Source organism: Plectropomus leopardus, chromosome 7, assembly GCF_026936395.1.
Source record: "Plectropomus leopardus strain MGB_pleo_1.0 chromosome 7, ASM2693639v1, whole genome shotgun sequence".
Classification (NCBI taxonomy): domain Eukaryota; kingdom Metazoa; phylum Chordata; class Actinopteri; order Perciformes; family Serranidae; genus Plectropomus; species Plectropomus leopardus.
Genome location: NC_142182.1, coordinates 28,549,738 through 28,572,322, shown reverse-complemented (window position 1 = coordinate 28,572,322; position 22,585 = coordinate 28,549,738). Strand labels below are relative to the sequence as shown.

Sequence of the window (22,585 nt, the reverse complement as noted above, 5' to 3'; positions counted from 1 at the left end):
TCTCTCTGTGTATCTGTGTCTGACTTTGTTCTTTCAGGGGAGTTGTTGCACTTCAGACGTTACACAAGCTGGAGGCCCTGACCGGCAAACCCATTTATAAACTGTTTGATTATATTTGTGGTGTCAGCACAGGTGCGTTGTGCCCCTGCCCTACTTCTGAATGTGTGTGTGTGTTATATGTGTCTGGATTATGTGAGCAGAGAGCAACATTGCGGGCAGGACTGGCAGTACTGATCACACAGTGACCCATTTGTTGCTCTGCTCTTTCTTTGACCTCAATTTCACCACAGACATCACTCTGCTTTGTACTCAAGTTAGGCCGCAGTACAACAGCTTCACATAATTAAATTGATTATTTATCAATGGTATTTTATTCATTTGACTTTTATTTAGCCAGGAGAGTCCCACTGAGATTAAGATACTCTTTTTCAAGGAAGACTTTGCTAAGGAAGGCAGCAGTTTGAATAAAAACATATAGTTATAGACAAAAATAAACAGAAAAAAATAAAAATAAAAACTAAAAATCAAGCGCAGGAAGCTCAGACTTCAAAAGAGACATTTTAAAAAGTTAATTTTGTAACTAGGTAAATTCAAAACATTGCATCTTAATGAATGTGCCTCTTATTCTTTCATTTTGAATTTGAAAGTGTTTAACAAGATCATGTAATTGAGCGTCATGTCATTCTGCAGCATATTCCATGCAGTCGGTGCACAATACTCAGAAAGCCTTTAGACAGAACAGAGAGCATCAAAAATTCCTGAGAACACACAGAGCATTGCCTTGCACTTTTTTGAAGTTATAAAAAACACATAGGCTGTATAGGAGCAGTCCAGAAATGGCTTTTTATATGAATGTGTATCATTGATAGAGCCGAGCAGTGGACAGAGCAGACCATCCTACCAATTGTAAAGTACATTTGCCATGAATTTACATTGCTTCATTTGGCTTAATTGATTGTCAATAAGGTGGTTTAATCCTTTTTCCTCTGTGTGCTAAATCACCACAAGATGGTGCTGTGGACCATCCTCAAACTGTCTCCTCTGTCTGCCACTTGTTTTTTTCCCATTTTACAGCAGACTGGAGAACTGCGTTTTATTTGCAGAGCACATTGTCCTTTAATCACAGACAGAAGTTTCTGTTTGTTCTCAGTTCCTATCACTTCTCTATTTCTTAATCTCCACCAGTTGGAGGCACTTCATTTTCACATTCAGTCAATGTTGTCAAAGCATTATGTAATCCGCCTGCTAGATCGAATGATGTTCACACATTTAAAACCCATCTGGGCCACATCTGGTGAGTCGTATCACCCACATTATTCAGGTACACCCTGTCTCTGCCCTCATAGCTCTGTAGTGGTTTGATAATCCTGTCAGGGATTCTTAATCATGGAGAAAAAGTAGTTGCCTGTAGTTTAATAGTCATGTTAATCTCATGCACTTCCTGTGGAGGGTTCATCCAGGGGTAATGATACTAATAACAAATAATCCTTCAGGCAATTAGCCTCTCATCAACTCCAGGCCTTGAGAGTAACAACAATGAACTGTGCATTACCTGTGTGCTTGTTTATTACCGTGATAACCTTGCTGCATTCCCAAAGGAGTGACCGAACTTCTTACACTTCCTGTTTACAAAAGTATGCTGTTGTAAGCCTCATTTACTCATCCTACTCAGTCCCTTACTAAATGTTTGTATGTGTTTTTGCCTCAGGTGCTATCCTGGGTTTCATGCTAGGCGTGTTCCAAATCCCACTGAACGAATGTGACGATCTTTACCGGAAGCTGGGTTCAGATGTCTTCAAGCAGAACGTCATCGTTGGCACAGTGAAGATGGGCTGGAGCCACGCTTTCTATGACAGCGAAGCCTGGGAAAACATCCTCAAGTCAGTGCCTTTGTCATTAATTTTGGAGACATGTAAAAAAAATGCCATGAAAGTGGTAAAATGGTCCAAAAGCCTTTTATTTGATTTTTCCTCTCTTTAATTTTTGTAATAGTCAGTACACTATGAAAGTAAACACAGGGATGGAAGTCTTTAAAAGTGAATATTTGCTATTTATTTTTCTCAAGTTTGCTAACATTGTGTGGTAATACAATTAAAAACTGCAAATTTAAAGGGGTTATTGGAATTTTTATTAGCAGGTTTGTATGAGGTACGTATCTATAGTTAGAGTATGACATATAATATGGTCAGCTCATCCCAGCCTGGAGAAGTAGGCAGAAGTATCGTCAAGGAAGCTCAGTAACATACTCCTGTGGACGGGGGCAGCAGCAAACATTTTTTATTCACCTAAAAATGTCTCAAAAAATTTGTATCAGCTTAAGTGTACACAATATTTTGAATATTTTAACCACTTTGCCTTGCTCTCTCAGATGGGGAACTGAAGCCATTATCTATGCTCTCTTCAAAGCCACCAGACCTCCTTGACAAAAACAGCATTTTAAGCTCCCAGAGCAAAGGAGCTGCTGGTCTGCCTCTACCTTGATTGGTTAGTTTGTGTTACTGTGGTGTTTTAAAGGGTTAATTTGGATTCACCAAAGTCAAAAAGTAACACAAATAAGCTAAACAGTCAAGGCAGCAGTACACCAGCAGCTCCGCTGTTCTGTGAGGTAAAATCCCATTTTCTCTCAGTGGAGTCTGGCTTTGAAGAGAGTGATCGAACAACGTCAGTTTCCTGTCGGAAAGGTCTGTCTTACAGCAAGGTAAAGCGGGGTAAATATTCAAAATAAAGCATGCACTCAAACATCTATATAATATTTTTTGAGTGGCTGAAAAACATTTTGCTGCTGCCCCTCATCCACAACAGTACATAGCTTAGCTTGCGTATCACCACTTTTGCCTGCTTCTGTACGCTGGGAGAATGCTGACTGACATTTACTGTGGGTAATACACTCACTATGGATAAGTACCTCTAACAAACACACTTAAAAAAGTCTGAACTATCCATCTCAAACTAGATATTGCATCGCTTTGCAACAATAATGTGCCTTGGATAACCATGAAAGCTGACATGATGTTTACTGTGATGGATTACTAATTTATGCAAATTTCAAGTGTCACACAATCTGAACAGTACGGAAGTGCTGAAAAAAAATCAGAATAAAAATGTATATATAACTATATATAATTGTAAATGGCCTTAAACCTTTAGAACAGTAGAATTTGATGATAATTATGCTGATCACAAATTAATCCAAGTTCCATTAACTGATATGCAGGAGGATTTTGTGAAGCTTGCAGAAAGAAATGTGTAATACTGAGTCATACTACCATCCAAAATTCACTAATCCAGAACATAACATCATCCTATCTTCCCTTCCACAGAGAGAAAATGGGCTCTCACCTCCTGGTGGAGACTTCAAGAAACCCTGAATGCCCCAAGGTGAGCTTTAGAAGATGGTCTGACTCATTCTTCCCTCTTGTTCTGTTCTGGCACTGACCATTAAGCCTTCAACTCACCCTGTTTACTGGAATAGTACAAAAAAAGCTTCTTTCTCTGTCTCGATCTCTGTCCTGCATACCTCTGCAATGACAAGTGGAAGGAAAATACACTGTCACCCCAGATACAGTATTATGTCTGCATTTTATCAGTTTGAAAAGTGCTACCTCATGCTGAAGAAGTCAAGTTGTAGGTCATTTCCTTTCCCTATAGGTGGCAGCGGTGAGCACCATTGTGAACAGGGGCACTCCTCTGAAGGCCTATGTGTTCAGGAACTACAACCTGCTCCCCGGGGTGCGCTCTCACTACCTGGGGGGCTGCCAGCACCAGCTCTGGCAGGCCATCCGTGCCACATCAGCAGCCCCTGGATATTTCCAGGAGTTCACCTTGGGAAATGATCTCCACCAGGTCAGTCACAACAGTAACAGAGTAGTGGGTGGCAGTGATCATGATGAACTTCATAGAATTAATGTCTGAGTTATCTCCTGTCACTGTTGGTTACAGAAGAAGGGAAAGTAATAGGACTCAGGCAGTGGATTTAAAATTCCACATTTAGATTTTAAGCCTTCAGCGGATGCTTTTATCAAGGATGATTGTCATGAGCACAACTGTTACATAAGCCTCAATCCGTAGATAACCATTACAGTCAAATAGAACATGTGCCAGTATGTCAGAACATGTTAAACCGGGTTGCAGTGCTTTTTGTTAAAGTACCAGAGTGAACCTATGGTGATAAAGTTGTGGCTCATGTGGAAGGTTATGCAACCGCTGTTCCTACATTAGTCAACTATAACTATAAAATAACCAAATGTTTTGATGTCTTTTTTTTCTTAACTAGTTAACAGCAGCTATAGAAAGAGAAAAAATAATTGAATTTATTGTGCTGCTTAAAGGCTACCTTTGAGGTAGAATACTTTCTTGCATGTTATTCAGTGCATGAGTTCACTTTGTGAATCAGTCAACACGCCATAAATTTCAATAGGACAACTCTGAAAATTCAATTTTTTGTTGTTTCTTGCATGAGATATACCTCAGTAATGATTAGATTTTTTTTCTAGCATATAAAAAATTACAAATGAATTATAAACAGATGATGCAAACTGCTGATATTACATTTCGTTTCTTTGAGAGAAAACCTGCTTCATTCTGATGCGTTCTGGCAGCACTACACCACCACTCATAACAAATACTCATAATTGTATTAAGCTTTTTTTTCAGAACTGGTGGGTCAGTTTGTCACAGAAAACTGCAATGATGTCAATCCAAGACACATACAAACTGCGTGCATGCATTTTAGGGTCAATACAACATCCGTACTTGACAAATTGATAATTGAACTTTAAACCATTTTATACATCACATAGCTTAATTTTCCAAATTCATCTTTAATACATTTGGTCACAGGAGCCAAAATATATTAAGTCGAAGTTCTTTTTTTTCATGTTCTTTGTAATTTTGTCAAAAACGCACTGCCTCAAATTTGATTGAATCTAGTCCATATGCAAAATGTGTGTCTGTGGGATGCCTTTCTTATGGTTTTTTAACTCAATTTTTGATACTCAACACTGTGATGCGCAAAAGAATTTAATTTTGTAAAGCAAAAAAACAAAGACTTGAGCTGTATCTCTGCGTTTATTTTTGTGACAGTGGTCAAAATTACTAACGGTCAGGTCCCTAACATATCTGTGTGTGTATTAACAAGTCCTCTGTGGCGACTGTCTCGGCAAAGGTAATGTCACATTTTCTAGTCCAGTTAATATAACTTAAGGAATATTTCTGACCCTAAAATATTGTTTTAAAGTGGAAAGCGATAGCTTTTCAACTTTTCAGTTCTCCCCCCACCTAGCGTCTTCAAGTGGTATTACTGTTGATGCCACTGTCGTGAAGACAAGCTGCTTTCCATTTTCCTCAAAGGTTAGCAACTATCTACAGACAAGCGATTGACTTCATCAACTAACACAACATTGAAGAGAGTAGAAACAACATTTTCACGAAAAAGGTAGTCATTTTGTGATTGTTTTAGATAGTTACATTTTATTTTGTTTTAAAATGAAAGAAACCAATAGTTCCTGTAACCTAGCGTCACTTGATTTTGACCGTTGCTATGGACTCTTTTTTGTTTTGCGGATCACCTACATTCAATTCATTTGAGAAATAATTCAGCCAAAATAAAGTTTTGAATCGCAGGGTAGGGGTGTTACGCAAGATGGTTGCAAGATTTTTGCAATGTTGCAGCTTTTCATGTAACTTTGCAAACGATCATGGCATAAATTATAATTGCTCATATAATGTGATGTTCATTTCATATTCCCTACAGTAACTGTTACAGTGACATCCAAACAGATCATTCTATAAATCAATGGACATAACAAAATTATTTTTTCTTACAAAGCTGTTGTCAGACTATAACTTTTCTATACTATAAAATATAAATACTCCCAACTATTTAACTATGATGCATGGAAAGAGTGCACAAACCACTCCTCAGTGAAACAGCGAGTGCACATCTTTTAATACCAATATCAATATTGTGATATTCAATGTCCATTGTACCTGTCAAGGCTTATTTTGCACTCATGCTCTCTTTCACACCATGTACACACGTAGTGACGATTTAACCACGGCCCTCTGCTACAGTAATCTAGGGCTTATTGTTGGGGAGCTGGATTTAAATGCCCTGTACAGTGAGCATTGACGGCTGAGAGTCTGAAGGATTTTGAGGAGCCTAATGAGAAAAATTCTCCGTTCTGCAAGTAAGAGGGAGGAACTCCATTTCCGTGCTGTCAGTGTTTATTTCCAGTCAGTTGCATCTTGACAGGAGAGTGAGTCGCAGTAAGACACTTAAATCCATCTCCACTAAACAGGTATGCATTAGCCATCAGTGACATAACAAACCGGCAGTCCACTCTAACGTTTTACCGATCAATACGTAGTGCTTCTCTGTTTGCCTCTACCTTTTCAGTAAGGGCTTAGTCATTCGAGAGCACGGAAGAAAACCACACTAGTAGAGGTATTGCAGAATAAAGAAAGCAAGTGTGAATTTTATTTTATTCAAAACAGAAGTTACAAAGAACTTTAGAAAACAAGATAAAAAAGCAGACAGGAAAAATCATTAAATGCTCTTTTTCTCTTTGAGCATTCAGTCGACGCATGCTGTGTTTGACCCATCACACCCAGATTTCAATAATTCCTTGAATCGACATTCAAAACACAGATGAGTGTAAACACTGACGAACTCAACATAGACACAGCACACGTGAATGAGCATGTGTTTGCATCAAAGGCAATATCCCGTATCGGCACGTTCCCACACTCTTAATTGGAAGCTGTGTTAGTTCTGTAGGTGAATGGGGGAGTTCAGGGGGGGGAATGAAAGAGACTGGGTGATGAAAACCCACCTGTGGTGGGAGATTTCCTCAGCTTGCCATCTCACAGGTCCTACCCTACTCTAAGATGCATAAATTAGCCCAATGCAGCGCCGCCTTTATCACACACAACTGTTTGACTGCCACATCTGCCTCGTTAGAATGAGAAGACAGACAATCTAATTATGGAACTGTTTTTCCAAACCGTTAGGAAACCTCATGCTGTGAGAGGATGAGACACCATCAGGAGTTAAATATATTTAATACATTTGACATGAATTCAGTTATGTTATGTTTTTACTATCAAGCAATAGGTAAAAAGAAACTTCCACACGAAAACCTGAATAAAATTAGAAAAAAAGAGCATCTTTCCTGATTTAGTAACAAGCACTCTTTTGCTTTTCTCGTGTTTTTCTCAGGCTAATAAGTCTTCAGAGAATATTTTTAGGAGGTATTTTGCCTTGACTCGCAATTCCTGTGTGATTTGAGCGTTTGCTCATTTGTTCCACTTTCTGTCCCTTTTTTTATTTTTGGAACCGTTTTACCCGCGTTCACCATGACTGCAGATGTTCTACCAGCATTTATTTTGCTGTTTTTTGCTCTTCCAAATGAGATTTAAACATCAGAACATTAAAATGCGGCTGTAAACCTCTACATATGGAAAAAAATTCAGTTTGCAGTTTCATATTTGTGCATATGTTTAAATTACCACAAGAGGTGACAGGAGGCAGAATAGGGCTTGTTATTTGTGTCTCCTGAAATAACATTTCTTTTGTTTAAATCAGGAGTCTTACAACTTCTTATCTTCCATAACCTTTGCTTCTGTCGGCTGTTGCTGAAAAAAACAAATTTATTTCATGATCAAAGGTCTTCTATGTGAAAAATGTTTTAAAGCGTTATCAAAGCCATGCAGAGCAATCTACAGAGATGTGAAAGGAATGAAAGAAACTACAAACAAATGCAATGTTAAATTTAATCAGTGCTTACAGAAGCATCCATTGTGTCTTTATTTGTAATTCGCAAGAAATTTAATGTAGAGATGTTGATATTAAAATAATAACCTTGACTTGTTTCAGTTTTCACTGATAAAGCAAATGCTAATTTGAATCCCTATCCATTCAGAAATGTGTTGTCTTCTCATTATGCGTCCTGAGATTAATGACCTTGACTATACTGACTTTTATCTGTGCAGTTTGTCACCAGAGAGGTGTTTTTACATTCCTCAAGTGAAGGGGGCAATGTCTGTGCACTTCCTTTAAATCTGAGATTCAAACACACGCCGGACAACACTTGTATGAAAGACATTCGCTGTCTAATACGAGAAACACATTTTAATGGGGGAACAGACTTTGATACAATAGCATTAGCATTAGCATAGGGAAAATTTTGACATTAAACATGGTAGAGTGTCAAGAATGTAAACCAAAACCTGGAACTTCCTTCAAGTATGCACCAAAAACCCTATTGTAGCAGATATGATTATATGTTTCCCAACCAATAACATTGCGTAACCAACTGCCAGCTAGCCTACAAGCTTAGAAGCTAATAAACAACATCAGCAAATAAAAGATCATAACAACACCAACCATTCTGATACGTCTGCTAGTGGCTGATTTTGGCAAATTCCTAATCCGAGTCGGACTGAGCCTTAAATGTGTACGCTATCTGAATCTCTCTAATGCTTCCACTAGCCATTTTAATGCACACTGCTCTCTCTCAACCTAGCACAAGCAGCGCTGGAGAAAACAGAGAGCAAAAACTTCTGCAAGCAGCGGGGGTGGGCTGGTTTGAGGCCAGATCCAGAATTTCATAATGAAGAAGAAATAGTAGATCTGCTTCTGGCCCTTCTCTGGGTTTATTTTTAACTATTATGTGAGAAAACCATGTTAAACAAAATATTAGTATTATTATAAGTACATACTTTAAAAATGTGTCTGGAGGGAGATTTTAAAACTAGTTAACAAGATGGAAATACTTAAGATATTATTTGAGAGGTGTTTTACATGATTGGACAGTGTAATCTAGGATAAAGTCTAAGAACAGATTTATAAGTTTCTTCTAAGATACATTTTCAGTTTTCAGCTACTTTACTTTCCATTTAAACCTCGCCAGCTTCTAAATACCACCCAGCCTGATGGCTTTATTTATTGGCTTCTTGAGGCACTGAAACCAGTCATGAGCATAACATGCTGTCTGCGTGATGTCAGGATTCCCTGGAGAGAGTCATCTCGCTCTTTTCCACAAACGCCCACAGAGTTTTCCACTTAATTCAAGCCCTAAACAATCGCCCTTTTGTACGGTGAGCGCAGGAGAGTCGCCGTGCCATGTGCTGAACGAATGCCGGAATTCTCGAGCAGCGTTTCGAGAAAGTTGTGATTGTTCGTTGATGTTTCTGCGATTCTGCAGGCTGCAAATGGAAATCTGACGGATTGCCAGAATTTAAGATTCAGGCTGGTAACGCAGGGGAAATTGTAACTTGGAGCAAGACCTTTTGAAGCAGAGCAGCCGTGGTGTTATCAAAGCCTCACACTTGCCACCATAGCCACGGAGAGGATGCCTTAGTGAGGGGGAACAAGGGGAAAAGAGAGGAAAACTGGAGGAGATGAAGGGAGGGTGGTTCCACATTAAAGCTCCCTCAGTTATCTCTGCTCTAAAGAACACAGAAGAAGAAGACTTCAGACGTTTCACAATGGATGCCAGGGCATGCGTGGAATGGCGAGGAGGGCCCAATTTTTTCCGCCTAGTTGCCATGGCGTCTCCTGAGGGGATGGGGAGGAATGGGAACATGTTTTGTGCCCACCTCTGCCAGCATTTGATGGGAGGCATGGGCCACCACCCTCAGTGCAAGCTTGAGAGCCCTTACATGGCACAGCGCTCCGCAGACAGACTTCACACATGCTGAAATGTAGTACGTCACATCCACACTTCCAGATTTTTTTAAGTGTGTCTGCTGGTCCTGACAAAGTCTTTAAATGTCCTAAATTCAGTCATATAAATATTAGGCCTTCAATGTCATTAAATACTCTTAAATTTGAATTTGTGAGGTCTTAATTGCTTCAAATATTTTATCTCATGTTAACAATAATGCTGAAATGTATCACTCATAAATAGTTTGAGATTAGACTTCGATATTTTACAGTTTAAGTTGAAAAACACAGCTGCACATTGTTTTCCGTTCCTTAACTTATATTTAATCTCCCTCTTATGATATCACCTGCAGCTATTGCAGCTAAAACTGTGTACACTTCTCTAAAGAAAATGTGAGATGCACACATTCTCACGGCACATTCCTCCTGGGGGCCAGATGCACATTGTTTGTGCATCTGGCCCCTGCCCTCATCCACTAAAATAATTTGTGGTTTGCCGTCTACCACCTTCCCGATTTCATGTGAACGTATTATTAGAATTCATTAAATGTGGCAAAGCTTAAAAAAAAAAAAAAAAGAGGACTTTTTTGTTGCCGTGTGAGAAAAGAGAAGGAAGAGGTATAGTGTCTCACATAATGAAGTGCCAAAACTGCAGTTCAAGAAATCCTAACCTTGTGGACCATTTTTTTTACTCCTCTTTTTTACCTTGTAAAGGCCACTGGAGGTGAAGTTATTGGTCATAAATTACATGCTCAGCACTGCAGTGCTTTGCAGAGAGGAGGAGAGGTGGTGGATTCAGGGTATAAATCTGAGCTTTTAGGCACTTGCTCATCCCAGTCCTCTCCTCCTATGTTAAGCTCCGAGAGCAAGGCCTGCAGGCTGTTGGAGGAGGGAGCTCAGACGTTTGAGCCCTGCCGCAGACAGCTTCCTCCTCCCAGACAGACTCAGGATCTTTGTCCCCTAGAGTATAAACACATGGATTCTCTCATTGTCACTTTACTTCTGTTTCCTCCACTGACTGCTCTTTTTGTTCTGCTGCATTCATATGTTTTCATTCATGCACAAACACTAGATTGCACAGCCACACTTGTTTGGGGATTAGGCCAGTCCACTGATTATGTTGACTGACTGCAGTGTGAATCTTCCTCTGTCTCTAACCCCCTTTGTCTTCTCACAGTGCACCACACTTAGCAGGCTTCTCACTGCAGTGGCTCCAGATGAGATTCCTTGGAATAAATCACAGCTTTGAATCATGCATTACAATGTATTGATATGCAAGTGTGTGTGCCCAGTCACCTTTCCTGTGTGCAGCGGGGAAATTAGCTTCAAATTGCACAGTAGATGATGGACAGAAAAATTATGCTTTCTAATATGAAGTTGTCAAATATGTACATAAAGTCTCAAGGGAATCCAGACTGAGTAAATATGAGCAAGGGAGTTCTGCGCCTATTTCTATCACTGCAGGAATTGCCATAGTTAATCTGAATAGCTACAGCCGGCAGGGATGATTCATTGTTTCAATACTGGGTGTACATGTGTGGTCACATATTCACCGAATGTGTGGGAAAAGGTAACCATAAACAGTAGATCTCAATTTCTTTTCCTGCCTGGGGCAAAGTTGGCCCTTACACAGATGGGTCCCTCCTCTATTGACAGCTTGGGAAGATGACTTGAACCTCGATGTGACCCTTTGGGCCCAATAAAGCAGAAAGGCAAGGAGGAGAATTGCTTGTCGTAATCGCATAATATGGCATGAAGACCTTTGACTTGACCCTGAGAGGCACTCATCACACTGACCACGTTGTCATTCTCATCCTCGCTGGTGACAATGGTAGCTTTTATGTGGATTGGATGCCATTTAAGCAATTAATTTTCCCTCAATGAGCAGATTTATTTTTCTGATTACATAGAGTAAGAGAGGAAGCTAGCTTTTGTGTGCAAACAGTGGAGATTGATTCTGAAGATTTGTGCAAACGATTGAGAGAACACAGTTTATATATAACTGCCTAAATATCTACTTTATCAACTGAATGACTGTCTCTGGCATGGTTGTAGATTTCAGGACAGATGCAGAAGACATTGCACCCTTGAATATCTAAAACACGTACAGTTGTCCCCCGCAATGAAAACATAAAAGTAGCTGGTGACTTTTATTTTATAGAACTGCTAGAACGTTACATAGCTTTTATTTTGCAGGACTGCTAGAATGCCACATAAGCCCTCTTTACACTATAGGGCTGCAACAAGGTCCCTTCTTTGCGTCACCTTTGCATTTTTATACAGAACTAAACAACAATGGCATCAGACTGCTCCAGTGTATGACTTTAGACAGCATGCTGGCATTGTGGAAGGAAAAGGGGCCGTGGCCATCAATGTGTGTTTCCAACAGAACGACAGTTTATGTGTGGCAGTAGCTGACCACTGGGTGGGGGTGTGTATTTTTTCTGTCTTTAATTTTTAATCATTATCGTATATTCATTTCATTATGTGGACTTGCTCTAAAGTCCAACGTATTTGCTGGTCACTGAATGCAGCGCAGCAGGCACTTTCTTTCCTACTCCACAGCACTTTTACGGGATGTAAAAAAAAAGGACGGTATTTATATTACAGTAGCACTCCTAATCAACAGTCCAGCTTCAAAAAAATAGTTGTAGTGGGCTGTCACAAATATATGAATGTGTGGGAAACTAATTGCAATGGCATAACATTGTAACAGCAATGGTTTACTGTCTCTGATATATAGCATCTTACCTGCCTCTCTGCTCAGACAGTAGCGACTGCCCTCGCCTCATTTTTTTAAATATTTGTGGGCATTTTCGTGTGCTGTTCTGCTTCTTTGAGTTAGCCGCTAACTGCTTGCTGCATATTAAATCACCATTGGTGGATCACATGCATAACAAGTCATTAAAATGTCACACACGTCCAGCCCATGGTCTGATCCTGCCGGCTGTCCCTTAGACACAGATGCTCTACCACCTCTATTGCCAGCTTAAAGGTGAGGCATCTCTGTCCCCTAACGTCATGATTGGGGACTATAGACACAACAGGATGCCACTGGTAAACTAGGTGCTGCTGCATTACAAGTCCTGAAGAGGACTGGAGTAAACACAGCAGAAGCTGCTTTAATGTAGTTGCAAATAAGCAAGACATGCACATTTTAGCATTTCTTGACAGAGTCCATAGTCTACTGTAGACTCCAGTTGTTTTGGCTTGTAAAAGGTTTGGACTGTTGTGTAGCATCTTTCCTCTGTGTCAGTGTCTCTGTGTGTGTCCCAGTGACTCGATGCTGGTTAAGTGCCTGTCTGACGGTGTGAATAATGTGATGCACACCAGACTATAGGGCAGATAGATTTTTTCTTGAAATATCTTGATTTTATCGTTGACTTCCCTGAGAACACAGACATGGGATATGTTTTGAAAGTGCAGAAAGTTGAGCAGAAATCTTGCTGAAACACATATGAGCCCCTAAAGTCCAGAGGTTTATACATTTATTAAAAACATGAATTAATTTATGGGAATAAGTGCCAGTGTGCTACATGCAGATACAAAACAGGGAGGAGGGGAGAAAGCCATCCCTCTAGATGTCTTTTATCAGCAGGGATACCATTAAATGAGAAAAGTTGATCTACAGGAGAAGAAATATTTGAAAGCAGTACAGAATGCCTAAGAGCCTTACTGCATCATTCTCTGTTATACTTTTATGTGCTGTCTGAATTTTGTGTTTTCCTTTTCATAAAGACATCTTTAGCATAAATTGATGTAGAAAAATTCACCAGACTGCAATTAATAAAGTCCTTGACGCTCAAATTTCCCCTTCATATGTGTCCCCCTTAAATGTTGAAACAAAACCTTCTCCCTTGATCCCTGGAAAACAGTCTGGTTATTGTCGCAAGCATAATCAGGTCCACAACTTATGTAATGCCCCCCTAATTAATCATTTGAGAGAAAGGAGCCTCATTGGCAGAGGCTCATAATAAATCACGACACTGCTCAGTGCCCCTCAGTCCAGCCCTGTCAAAGAACCTGAAGAAGAGATCTTAATGACTACAGCTGCTTATTGGGACTGTGATGTGAATGCTACACCAGATGTATGTCGAAGGCTCACCTCATTTAGATTTGAGCAAGCGTTTGTTCTCTTCAGTGTTGTGGCCGCTTATTATGACCCTCACACAACACTGCATTGAAGCGGGTTAGAGAGGCAGAGAGAGAGGCACACAGGCTGAATGAAGAGGAGGAAGTTTGCTGTCCCAGCTAATGGGAGCTGACACACACTGGCGCGTGAAATGACTTTTACTGATCCTGACGATAGCGCCGCTTTCCTATTCAAATCAGCACTCCCCCTCCAAGACAGCTTAAACTAGCACAATGAAGATAAGCTCCCAAAAGTTAATGACAGCGGAGACATTTCCAAACAGCAATGCAAGGGACCTGTAAGTCGTTCACGTCTTAATTTTGTTTATTTATCACGGCTAATATCTTCTCAGTGGTTTTATTTCAGAAAACACTGCAAGACAGGTTTCGTTTTACAACCATATTTCAGTTTAATTGGCCATTGGAAGAAGTGAAACACGCTCCCAAAGGAGTAGGAGCCCTAATTAGTTGAAAAGTTGCTTTGTATGAGCTGCAGGAAAATTAGGAGCTGAATTGTGAATCAGCCATCAGACCCTGAAGGGCAAAGGCGAGGCCTGAGGAGCTGTGATCCTCTGGAGTATCAACAAACTGGCTCTGCCGGAATCAAGGAACGCAGTCAAAGGAAATCATTAAGCCTTTCAGGAAGGCAGATCTTAAACTCGCCATTTCAAAATTCAGCCTCCGTTCAGATTCTGAGGTTTAACTTCCGTCAGATGGTCTCGACTGACAGGGGTGTGCCCTCTAAGGACATTTATCTGTTGACACATGGCTTTTTTTTTCACAGTGAGATTGAGCCATTGCAGCAAGGGCGGCATTACAGCTCTAAATCCACATAAATGGAAGTGACCTTTGCCTTGCATCATGCTGCGCGTTTGACAGGCAGCTTGAGTTTGGCCATTTTGTAAGCAAAGCTCATTTGCAGTTTGTCCTAAGTAGATCATTGTTTCAAACTTAATTCTTCGTCCAAATATGCCCTGGCCTCGAGAATCCCTTGTGTGAGAACGTGGCAGTGGGCCAAGTGTGGATATCTCACTGAAAAGAGACTTTAAAGAGCCGCTGCTCTACCACTGCTGCTTCAGCATCTGCCAAACTGTCCTCAGTGTAGTAGAGCCTGGTACCATCTTCCTCAAGGAAGCTTGTTTGTTCAGGACAGATGTAGAAGGAGTTATGGATACAAATTATCCCCTAAATTATTGATTCTTCACAAAGTTCTGAACGCTACACACAAATACGACCAACCTACTGTCTTCCTGTGGCACCACAAAGCCTCCTCACTGTGAAAACAAAAGACTTTCTGTAGTTGCAGTTCTGTGACAAAAACTCACAAGAGAGAAGGTGTCTGTCTGGTTTTATATTACATTTGCAAGTGCGCACAGTAGCATCAACAGTAAAATTTACAGAGAGCTGTTTGAGGAATGAGCAAAATTGTTGTCTGGGCACACAGATTTTAAGCACAGAGGGTAGCTATAACAGTTTTTTTCAAAGTTATTCTCATTGCTTTGGGAGAAACAAACACCCATTCTTAAGTCTAAAGTAGTACCTTGTAGTAGTAACTGTACATAGTGTTTACAACAAACCTATACAAATGTCAAAGAACTTTTGACCATAGAGATACAATGAATAGAAAATACATCGGGCCTGCACAGAAATCAGTGCTTAACCCATGCATTAAGAACATTTCATGCAGAAAGTTGGGATTCATCAATATCCCAGTGTATGAATGTGTCACGTCAAGTCAATTTTATTTATAGACCCCATTATCACAAAACACAGTTTGCCTCAGAGGGCTTTACAGCATACAACATCTCTCTGCCCTTAGACCCTCACATCGTCTAAGGAAAAACAAAAAAAAACCCTGTAACGCAGGAAAAAAAATGGTTGAAAATTCAGGAAGAGCAACTGAGGAGGGATCCCTCTTCCAGGATAGACAGACGTGCAATAGATGTCGGAAATAACAATTAAATTACAATATAATTTGGATGTGTGTTTGTGAATGGGTGAATGTGACTCGTAGTGTGAAAGCACTTTAAGTGGCTGAATGACCAAAAACACACAATACAAGTGCAGGTCCATTTACGTTGATTTGAATTGGACAGTAAAACAAATCATCAGTCAGAATTACTCACACATTAAACTATAGTAAAATAATTTAAAGTATTCTATTACACTTCCCTGAAAGGGATACTTTGACAGGTTTGTGTCATAACGGTGTGCTACTGTGTTTCAATGAACTGTGGTACCTTTCCTCCATCCCTGTTTGTTTCCTAGCTGAAATCGCTCAACTTTCACTGGCTCTAGGATTGTTGCTTGAACTAAAGATTGTATTTCCTCATTTTTGTATGCTTGCCAGCACAAGTGTGAAGATTATGGAAAGACAGACCCGCTCCTTTTCCTCTTTCTCTTAAACTTAGACCAAAATTTCCATTACTGTATTATCAATTTTTTGCCTAAAAACATGAACGTTTGTGACCAGGAAGTGGGTGTTATATTGTTTCCTCTATTGTGTAAAAGAAAGCTGAAAAAACTGTGCTCAAATGGTAAAACTAAGCAATCTGATCAAATATGAACAAAAATACTGTAACTGTGTGACTTTCTCTCACCTGAAATGTTTTCAGAAACATTTAGCTTTAATATTAATACAAGCTCGTTTAGCCTCATTCCCACTGCACAAAAACCCCTCTAACTCCTGCTAACATCTGGCTTTTTAATGCAATGGGAATTCTTTCGCTTAGCATTCACACCCAGGTCAAATGATTCTGTAGGAATCTCTGATCACCATTGATGGGAATACAACACCTGGGTAGATGGAGTAATTTCAGCTCCTTATTCAGCAAGATGCAGTGACGCAACATCATTAAATATCGTCAACCCCCCCCACCTCGCTGCTGCAACCCTTGTTCACTGCCAGTGGGAATGCAGTCTATCTCGGTCTATCTGTTTGAAGAATCCACATGCACATGCTAATTTTAATGGGAAACGGGTGTTTATTACCAGCTGGCCACCATATCCTTTATGTCACCCACCACTGGGAGCTTCTGTTGGCCCACTGCACTGCATTCTGGTAGTTTTATGTTATCTACCTCTTGATTGATTGCCACAGTCCTTCCTCTCTGGTCACATAGCACGAATGTCAAAAGTATTTGCGTCTTTCTTCTACATAAACAGCTCAGTTGTATAAAAGAGACCATCCTCAAGCAGTGAAATACTTCTTTAAAGGCTTCAACTATGTTCTGAATTGCCCAGGCAGGTGCACTGAAATGGAGACAAGTTATAGCATTCAACTGCAAGCTCACAGGAGCATTGTGCTCTTTGGCTTCTAATGTTACATGCCTTGGTTCTGTGTGCAAGGCCGGTCACTGCGCTTGTGAAACTTGCCCCCAGCTATCGTCACAAAGAGCCCGTGACTGGTCCCAGACTGTTGCCATAATTGCCACTGAGTTCAGAAAATGGAGCCCCTCACAGTGGTGAGAGTGATAAGAAAACTGCTTAGTTGTTTTGTTTCCAGCTGGGTTCGTATGGTGCTCTCCACAGTGCAAGTCCCTCTTAGTCTCCATTAGGAGCAACTCCGATCCAGGCATTTTCTCCTTTTTCTGTGATTCATTTCTTGGTCTGCCAGACACCCTACATGGTGCATAATGACGTGCTTTGGACAAACGGCTGCCTCAGCAGTTCCTCCATGCTTTGTGGCAGAGTGAAACCCTCTTTATGTGACTTCAGTCTCAGCCACTGAGATGGGTGTCCTCTGAGTCTGTGGCTCGCACAGGAAATTCTTTTAATAACTAACTATAAGGCTTTAAATGATTCATACAGTTATTATCATAACAGATTACTTCTTTCATATCAGAGAAAGTTCCTTTATCAGACAGTGTGACTCAGAGGGACTAGAGACATTTGCCTTTGTAATTTCTCTTCATTTCTTTTAGCCACACTAGCGATGTTCACCACTTTGGTCCAGACTGAAATATCAGCTTTTTGTACAGATTTTCAGAGGATAGATCTCGATCACTTTGTTAATCTCCCAACTTTCCCTGCAGCTCCACCATGATGTTGACTTTTCTGTGGATTGGAAAAATTTGATAAAGACAATCATGGTCCCATAAGGGAAGATTCCTAATCACTATGGTAACCCCCTGACATTTTTTATCTAGCAAAACCAGCAGCACCACTATTGTAGACCTTCAGCTAGCAATTATTTTCATTATTGATTATTCTGTCAATGTCTATAAGATGCTAGAGTATTGTGACATAAAAATGTCCATCACAAATTCCCAAAGCCCAGGGTGATGTTATCAAATGTCTTGTTTTGTCTATCAGTCCATACCCCAAAGGTATTCAGTTTACTAAACCAAAAAATGTACAAATTTGAGAATCTGGGTCTAAAGATGTTGGCGTACTTTTGAAAAAGATCAATTGATATCAAAATAGTTGTCAAAGGAGTGACAAACCAGTCAGTATTTCTGAGGGAAATCAAATGTTCTGTTGATTGACTAGGCCAGGGGTATTCAACTAAATATCAAATTGGTCCAGTTGGTAAAATTTCCTCCCAGAAAAGGTCCGAACCTCATACCTAAAATCAGAATCACGATTAATTGAACATTTTTACCTTGATTACGATTAATGAATTTTTTTATTTTGCTTTTTTTGTGGTTTGTTTTTTGCCAACCTAGTTCACTCACACACTTTCATATGACCATGGTGTGTTGAAGTGTAATAAACATATGATTTATTGATATTTATTAAACTTTCCAACACTATATACAATAAGCTCCATCTTAAACAAACTTCAGGTAAATTTAAGCACATTGTGCTGATAATAGACATTTAAGAGTATGTAATTAATATTTATCATTTCACTATCCACAATGTATGTACATTGTGAACTTACCTATTTATTAGGGAAATCTCACTGAATAATGCAAAATATCCAGAAAATACTCCACCATTCTGACTTTAGATTTAGTTTTTGTTGGTTAGTGGTGCAATTGCTATCTGCTGGCTAAAAATAGCACTCTGCTAACAATGTGCCTGACTATTCTTCATTTTAAGACCCATAAACCCATGGGCTGAAGTGAATTTTCTACTTTCTCCGCTTGGATGCTAGACATGAAAATGAGAATGAAAAAACTACTTTGGTGTGAAACTAACAATGACTGTGGGTGTAAGAAAGGGCCCATAGTCTTGTTTGATGATTGTATAATGCTGAATTAGTTGTGTTTAGTGACTTGCTTTGCTGAATTTCCTGTTATTTCTCAATATACCTCAACGGTTTTTAGAAAACTAGCACATTAAAAGCCACAACAAGTGATTCACAAAGCATCTGCTATCATGGGAGCTATTACTTGATGTAATGCCCCCAGTCTAACTACAATAGCCACCTCTCTTTGTAATTCTTTTCTCCTGGTCTTTGGATTGATGATGCAATTTCTCAGTCCAGCTCCCTGGATGATTAGCAGACCTTCGCCTTGGAAGGCAGCCCTCATATTCCCTATCACAATGTGTGCTCTCTCTGATTTGTACAGAACTGTTGTTACACTGCGACACTGCTGAAGTGTGCTGAAAAGATGGGATGTTCCCTCCCCTCTCGTCCCCAAGGCCTAATGCATGTGAATCCATGTGGCATATGCTGTCACAAACACGTACCCACATTATTATATGCATTGACTCTAAGCAGGCATGAGCTTTCGATCAAACATGCACATACACACAGTCACACAAACAAGCACTCTTCCCCTTAGTGTGTCCCCAGACACTTGGGGCCCTGTGGCTCCCACCCCCCAGCCTGGCCTCTTTAATGAGGACTGGCCCCTGTGTGTTTGATCCTGCTGCCAGCCCACAGCCCCGCGGCCCCTCAGCCTCATGCCTATTCAACAATCCCCACAGCCTCTCCAGTCACCCCCCCCCCACCTATTGCCTTGGGTAGACTATGGATCCAAAGCAAAAGCACTCCTGGGCGGCTGTTCGATATCAAAGCCAGTCTGACTGAAACTGTGAGGGAAGAGGAGAAAAAACAACAACAATTTAGCTCTGTTCTTTGTAGACATACAAGCTGCTTTGGAACTGCACATTGATCCGTTCTTTTTGTTTTGTCAGATGTTCCTCAAAAATGTCATCTATTGACGATTAAAATCCATGAAAGGTTTTGAGGTTTCAGATGCCAATTAATTGGTTTCGCTGACTGTGGTCTTGGCATAAACAACGTACACAGCGTTTGAATGAATTCCCTAACATGGCACTTCTTCTGTTTTGTGCACAGGATGGAGGTCTGCTGATTAACAACCCCACAGCACTGGCTATCCATGAGTGTAAATGTTTGTGGCCAAACACGCCCCTGGAGTGCGTGGTCTCACTCGGTACTGGCCGCTTTGAAACTCCTGGCAAGAACAGCGCCACCTACACGAGCCTCAAAACCAAACTCACAAATGTCATCAGCAGCGCCACAGACACTGAGGGTAAGTGACTGTCACTGAAGAATGTTATGTTTGTTATGCTTTTCTTCATTATCTGTCACATATATAATATTACAATATTGGATATACATATGAAACGTGGCCAAAGTTTCAAATAATGAGGTAAATTCAATCCACGTGAGCAAAATCCTCAGACTTAAGACTACATGTCCAACACGTTTTTTTTTTTCTACTTATGAGACAAGCTGACATCAGATTATATATATAGGGTCATCTGCTCCATGCATGCTAGTGCAAGTATTTACATTAGGTAGCCTACATTGCCATGTGTAGCTACATGATAAATTCAGGGAAATGTAATCTTGGCTGCCAATTTTAAATTTTAGTATTCTCGGCTGACAATATTGTTAACTTCTCCCTGATTTCGGAGCATGGTTCTGCTGGAACTTGTCTGTGAAGATTTTGGTTCAGCAATGACGGTGCAGAAATACAGAGATACAGAAGATATGAAAGACCCGGAAATGCTGAGCCATCAGAGCAGACTGAGCTTTTGTGGAGTGTAAAGAGACAGACACCGAAACAGAGTGAATGAATGCAGGTATTCAAGGACAGACAGTATGAGGGGGAAAAAATATCGTTTTTGAACATTAAAGCATGTAAAAATGTTCCAGTAGAAACCCAAAGTACAACTACGAACCTGAAAAAGAGGTGCATTTCGAAATTTAGTTGTTGTTTAGTTGTTTAGTTGTTGAGTTGAGTTTTGTTGACAGTTGACAAATTTGTCAAACTGTAAATGTGTCCCTATATTCAACCTAATTGTATTTTGGTTGATTCTGTATTGTTCGTCTTCCAATATTACATAAAGTAAGTTTTTAAAGTAGCTCTACAGCAGGTAACAAAATAATCTTGATAAATGACTAATTTACTGTAACTTTAAAGGACACTCTACCAAGTTGTATAATGTCTTCTGTGACTGTGAAAGTTGCTCTTTGAAGTCTACACAAATTTATCTGAAAATATTTTTTAAGGCTACATCGTATATGCAAATACAAATGTACAATGGAAACCCTGTATGCAAACTGGAATTTTGTGTGCGTGTTTACCAAGCAGGGGGGTCTGACACATTATGGGATGTGTTAGATTGTGAAGGATTCATCAATATTTAAAGCTTGACCCATATCTGTCTCAGTTCTATCTCAGTTTTCCAAAAAAAAAAAAAACTTGTTTCTATAACTTTGACCATTAATTTGATCATTGGTCTTTCATTGTTTCCCGTGCGGTATATTGCAATACTAAATATTTGGAGTGCTCCTTTCATCATAATAAACACTCCTGCCAAAACGGGGATTTGAGTAACTATAAAAGAGGTCTTCCACATATGGGAGCTTTCAGAGCAACACAAGACCACTGGCACAGTGTCAAAACATCTGATTATTTTTGTTCAAAATGTGGAAACACTTGTTAGTATGTCCCCAAATTCATGACATAATGTGCCAAACACAGACAAGCTGCATCAACAAATAGGACCACTGGTCAAAACATGAAACTCTCCAGCAGGGCTAAGCCAACCTAATGTTACATACCATCTATTTTGGCATTGTTTGCAATGCTGATTTAGCTACCTTCATTTTAATTTGTCTACTCCTGAAGATTAAATTAATACACACTTTAATAAGATCATACAAAGACTTGAAAGCATTATGACCTTTGTATCTGTGTAATTTCTGCGGGAAGGAGTTGGGCTTTGATTTCACTATTGTAGAGAATACTGCACTGCGGGTTGACTTAGTTCTGGATACGTCCCATTGTGGCGCTCTGTAGTGGCAACCTCTTCTGTCTCCTTATCACCTCTGGACATGGGCACCTCTGCTGTGCCTAAATTTGGCTCGGTCCCCTCCCTGTTGCTGCTGCTGTGGTGCAGTGGGTGACCTAGATGCTTCTCTGCACTTGTTCCTCCTGTATTTGGGATTAAGCTTTCCCCAGCTCTCCAACGGGCTTTGTTATTTAGCAACAGCAGATTAGCAAGAGTGTTTATCAGAGATTTTCTCTCTTTCAAAAAGCTTCCCTCCTGTCTCAGTGTTCACAAGCCTCCTGCTTTGTCTTAGGTGTATCAGTGGCGCTCAGTTTGTTGTTGGAGACAGATAAGGTTGATCTAATGGGGGTTTAGATGTAAACAAAGCTCATGATGAAACTGGCTTGTACTCGCTCACAAACTCACTCAGTCGTGTTAACAAGGCCATAAATGAGGTTTTTCATAGAGCGGAGCTGCAGTTTAGACCTGCAGATTTAGACATTTTAGTTAGTTGAGTTCCCAGAAGGTTTGGATATTAGGGTTCTTAAATACCCAATGAAAAACATGGTTTCAGTTCTGTACAATTGC

General features: G+C 40.1%; 1 protein-coding gene across 2 annotated transcripts in view; it reads left to right on the top strand.

Moving 5' to 3' along the window:
* The window catches only part of LOC121950056 (calcium-independent phospholipase A2-gamma-like), a 33,194-nt gene that overhangs the window by 5,302 nt on the left and 5,307 nt on the right, over positions 1 to 22,585 (top strand). For both annotated transcript variants that reach the window (XM_088080386.1, XM_042495972.2), the window contains exons 5-9: positions 38 to 132; positions 1,709 to 1,880; positions 3,321 to 3,378; positions 3,649 to 3,843; positions 20,052 to 20,247. In XM_088080386.1, coding sequence (XP_087936512.1) covers positions 38 to 132; positions 1,709 to 1,880; positions 3,321 to 3,378; positions 3,649 to 3,843; positions 20,052 to 20,247 — 716 coding nt within the window. The remainder of the gene's footprint in view (positions 1 to 37; positions 133 to 1,708; positions 1,881 to 3,320; positions 3,379 to 3,648; positions 3,844 to 20,051; positions 20,248 to 22,585) is intronic.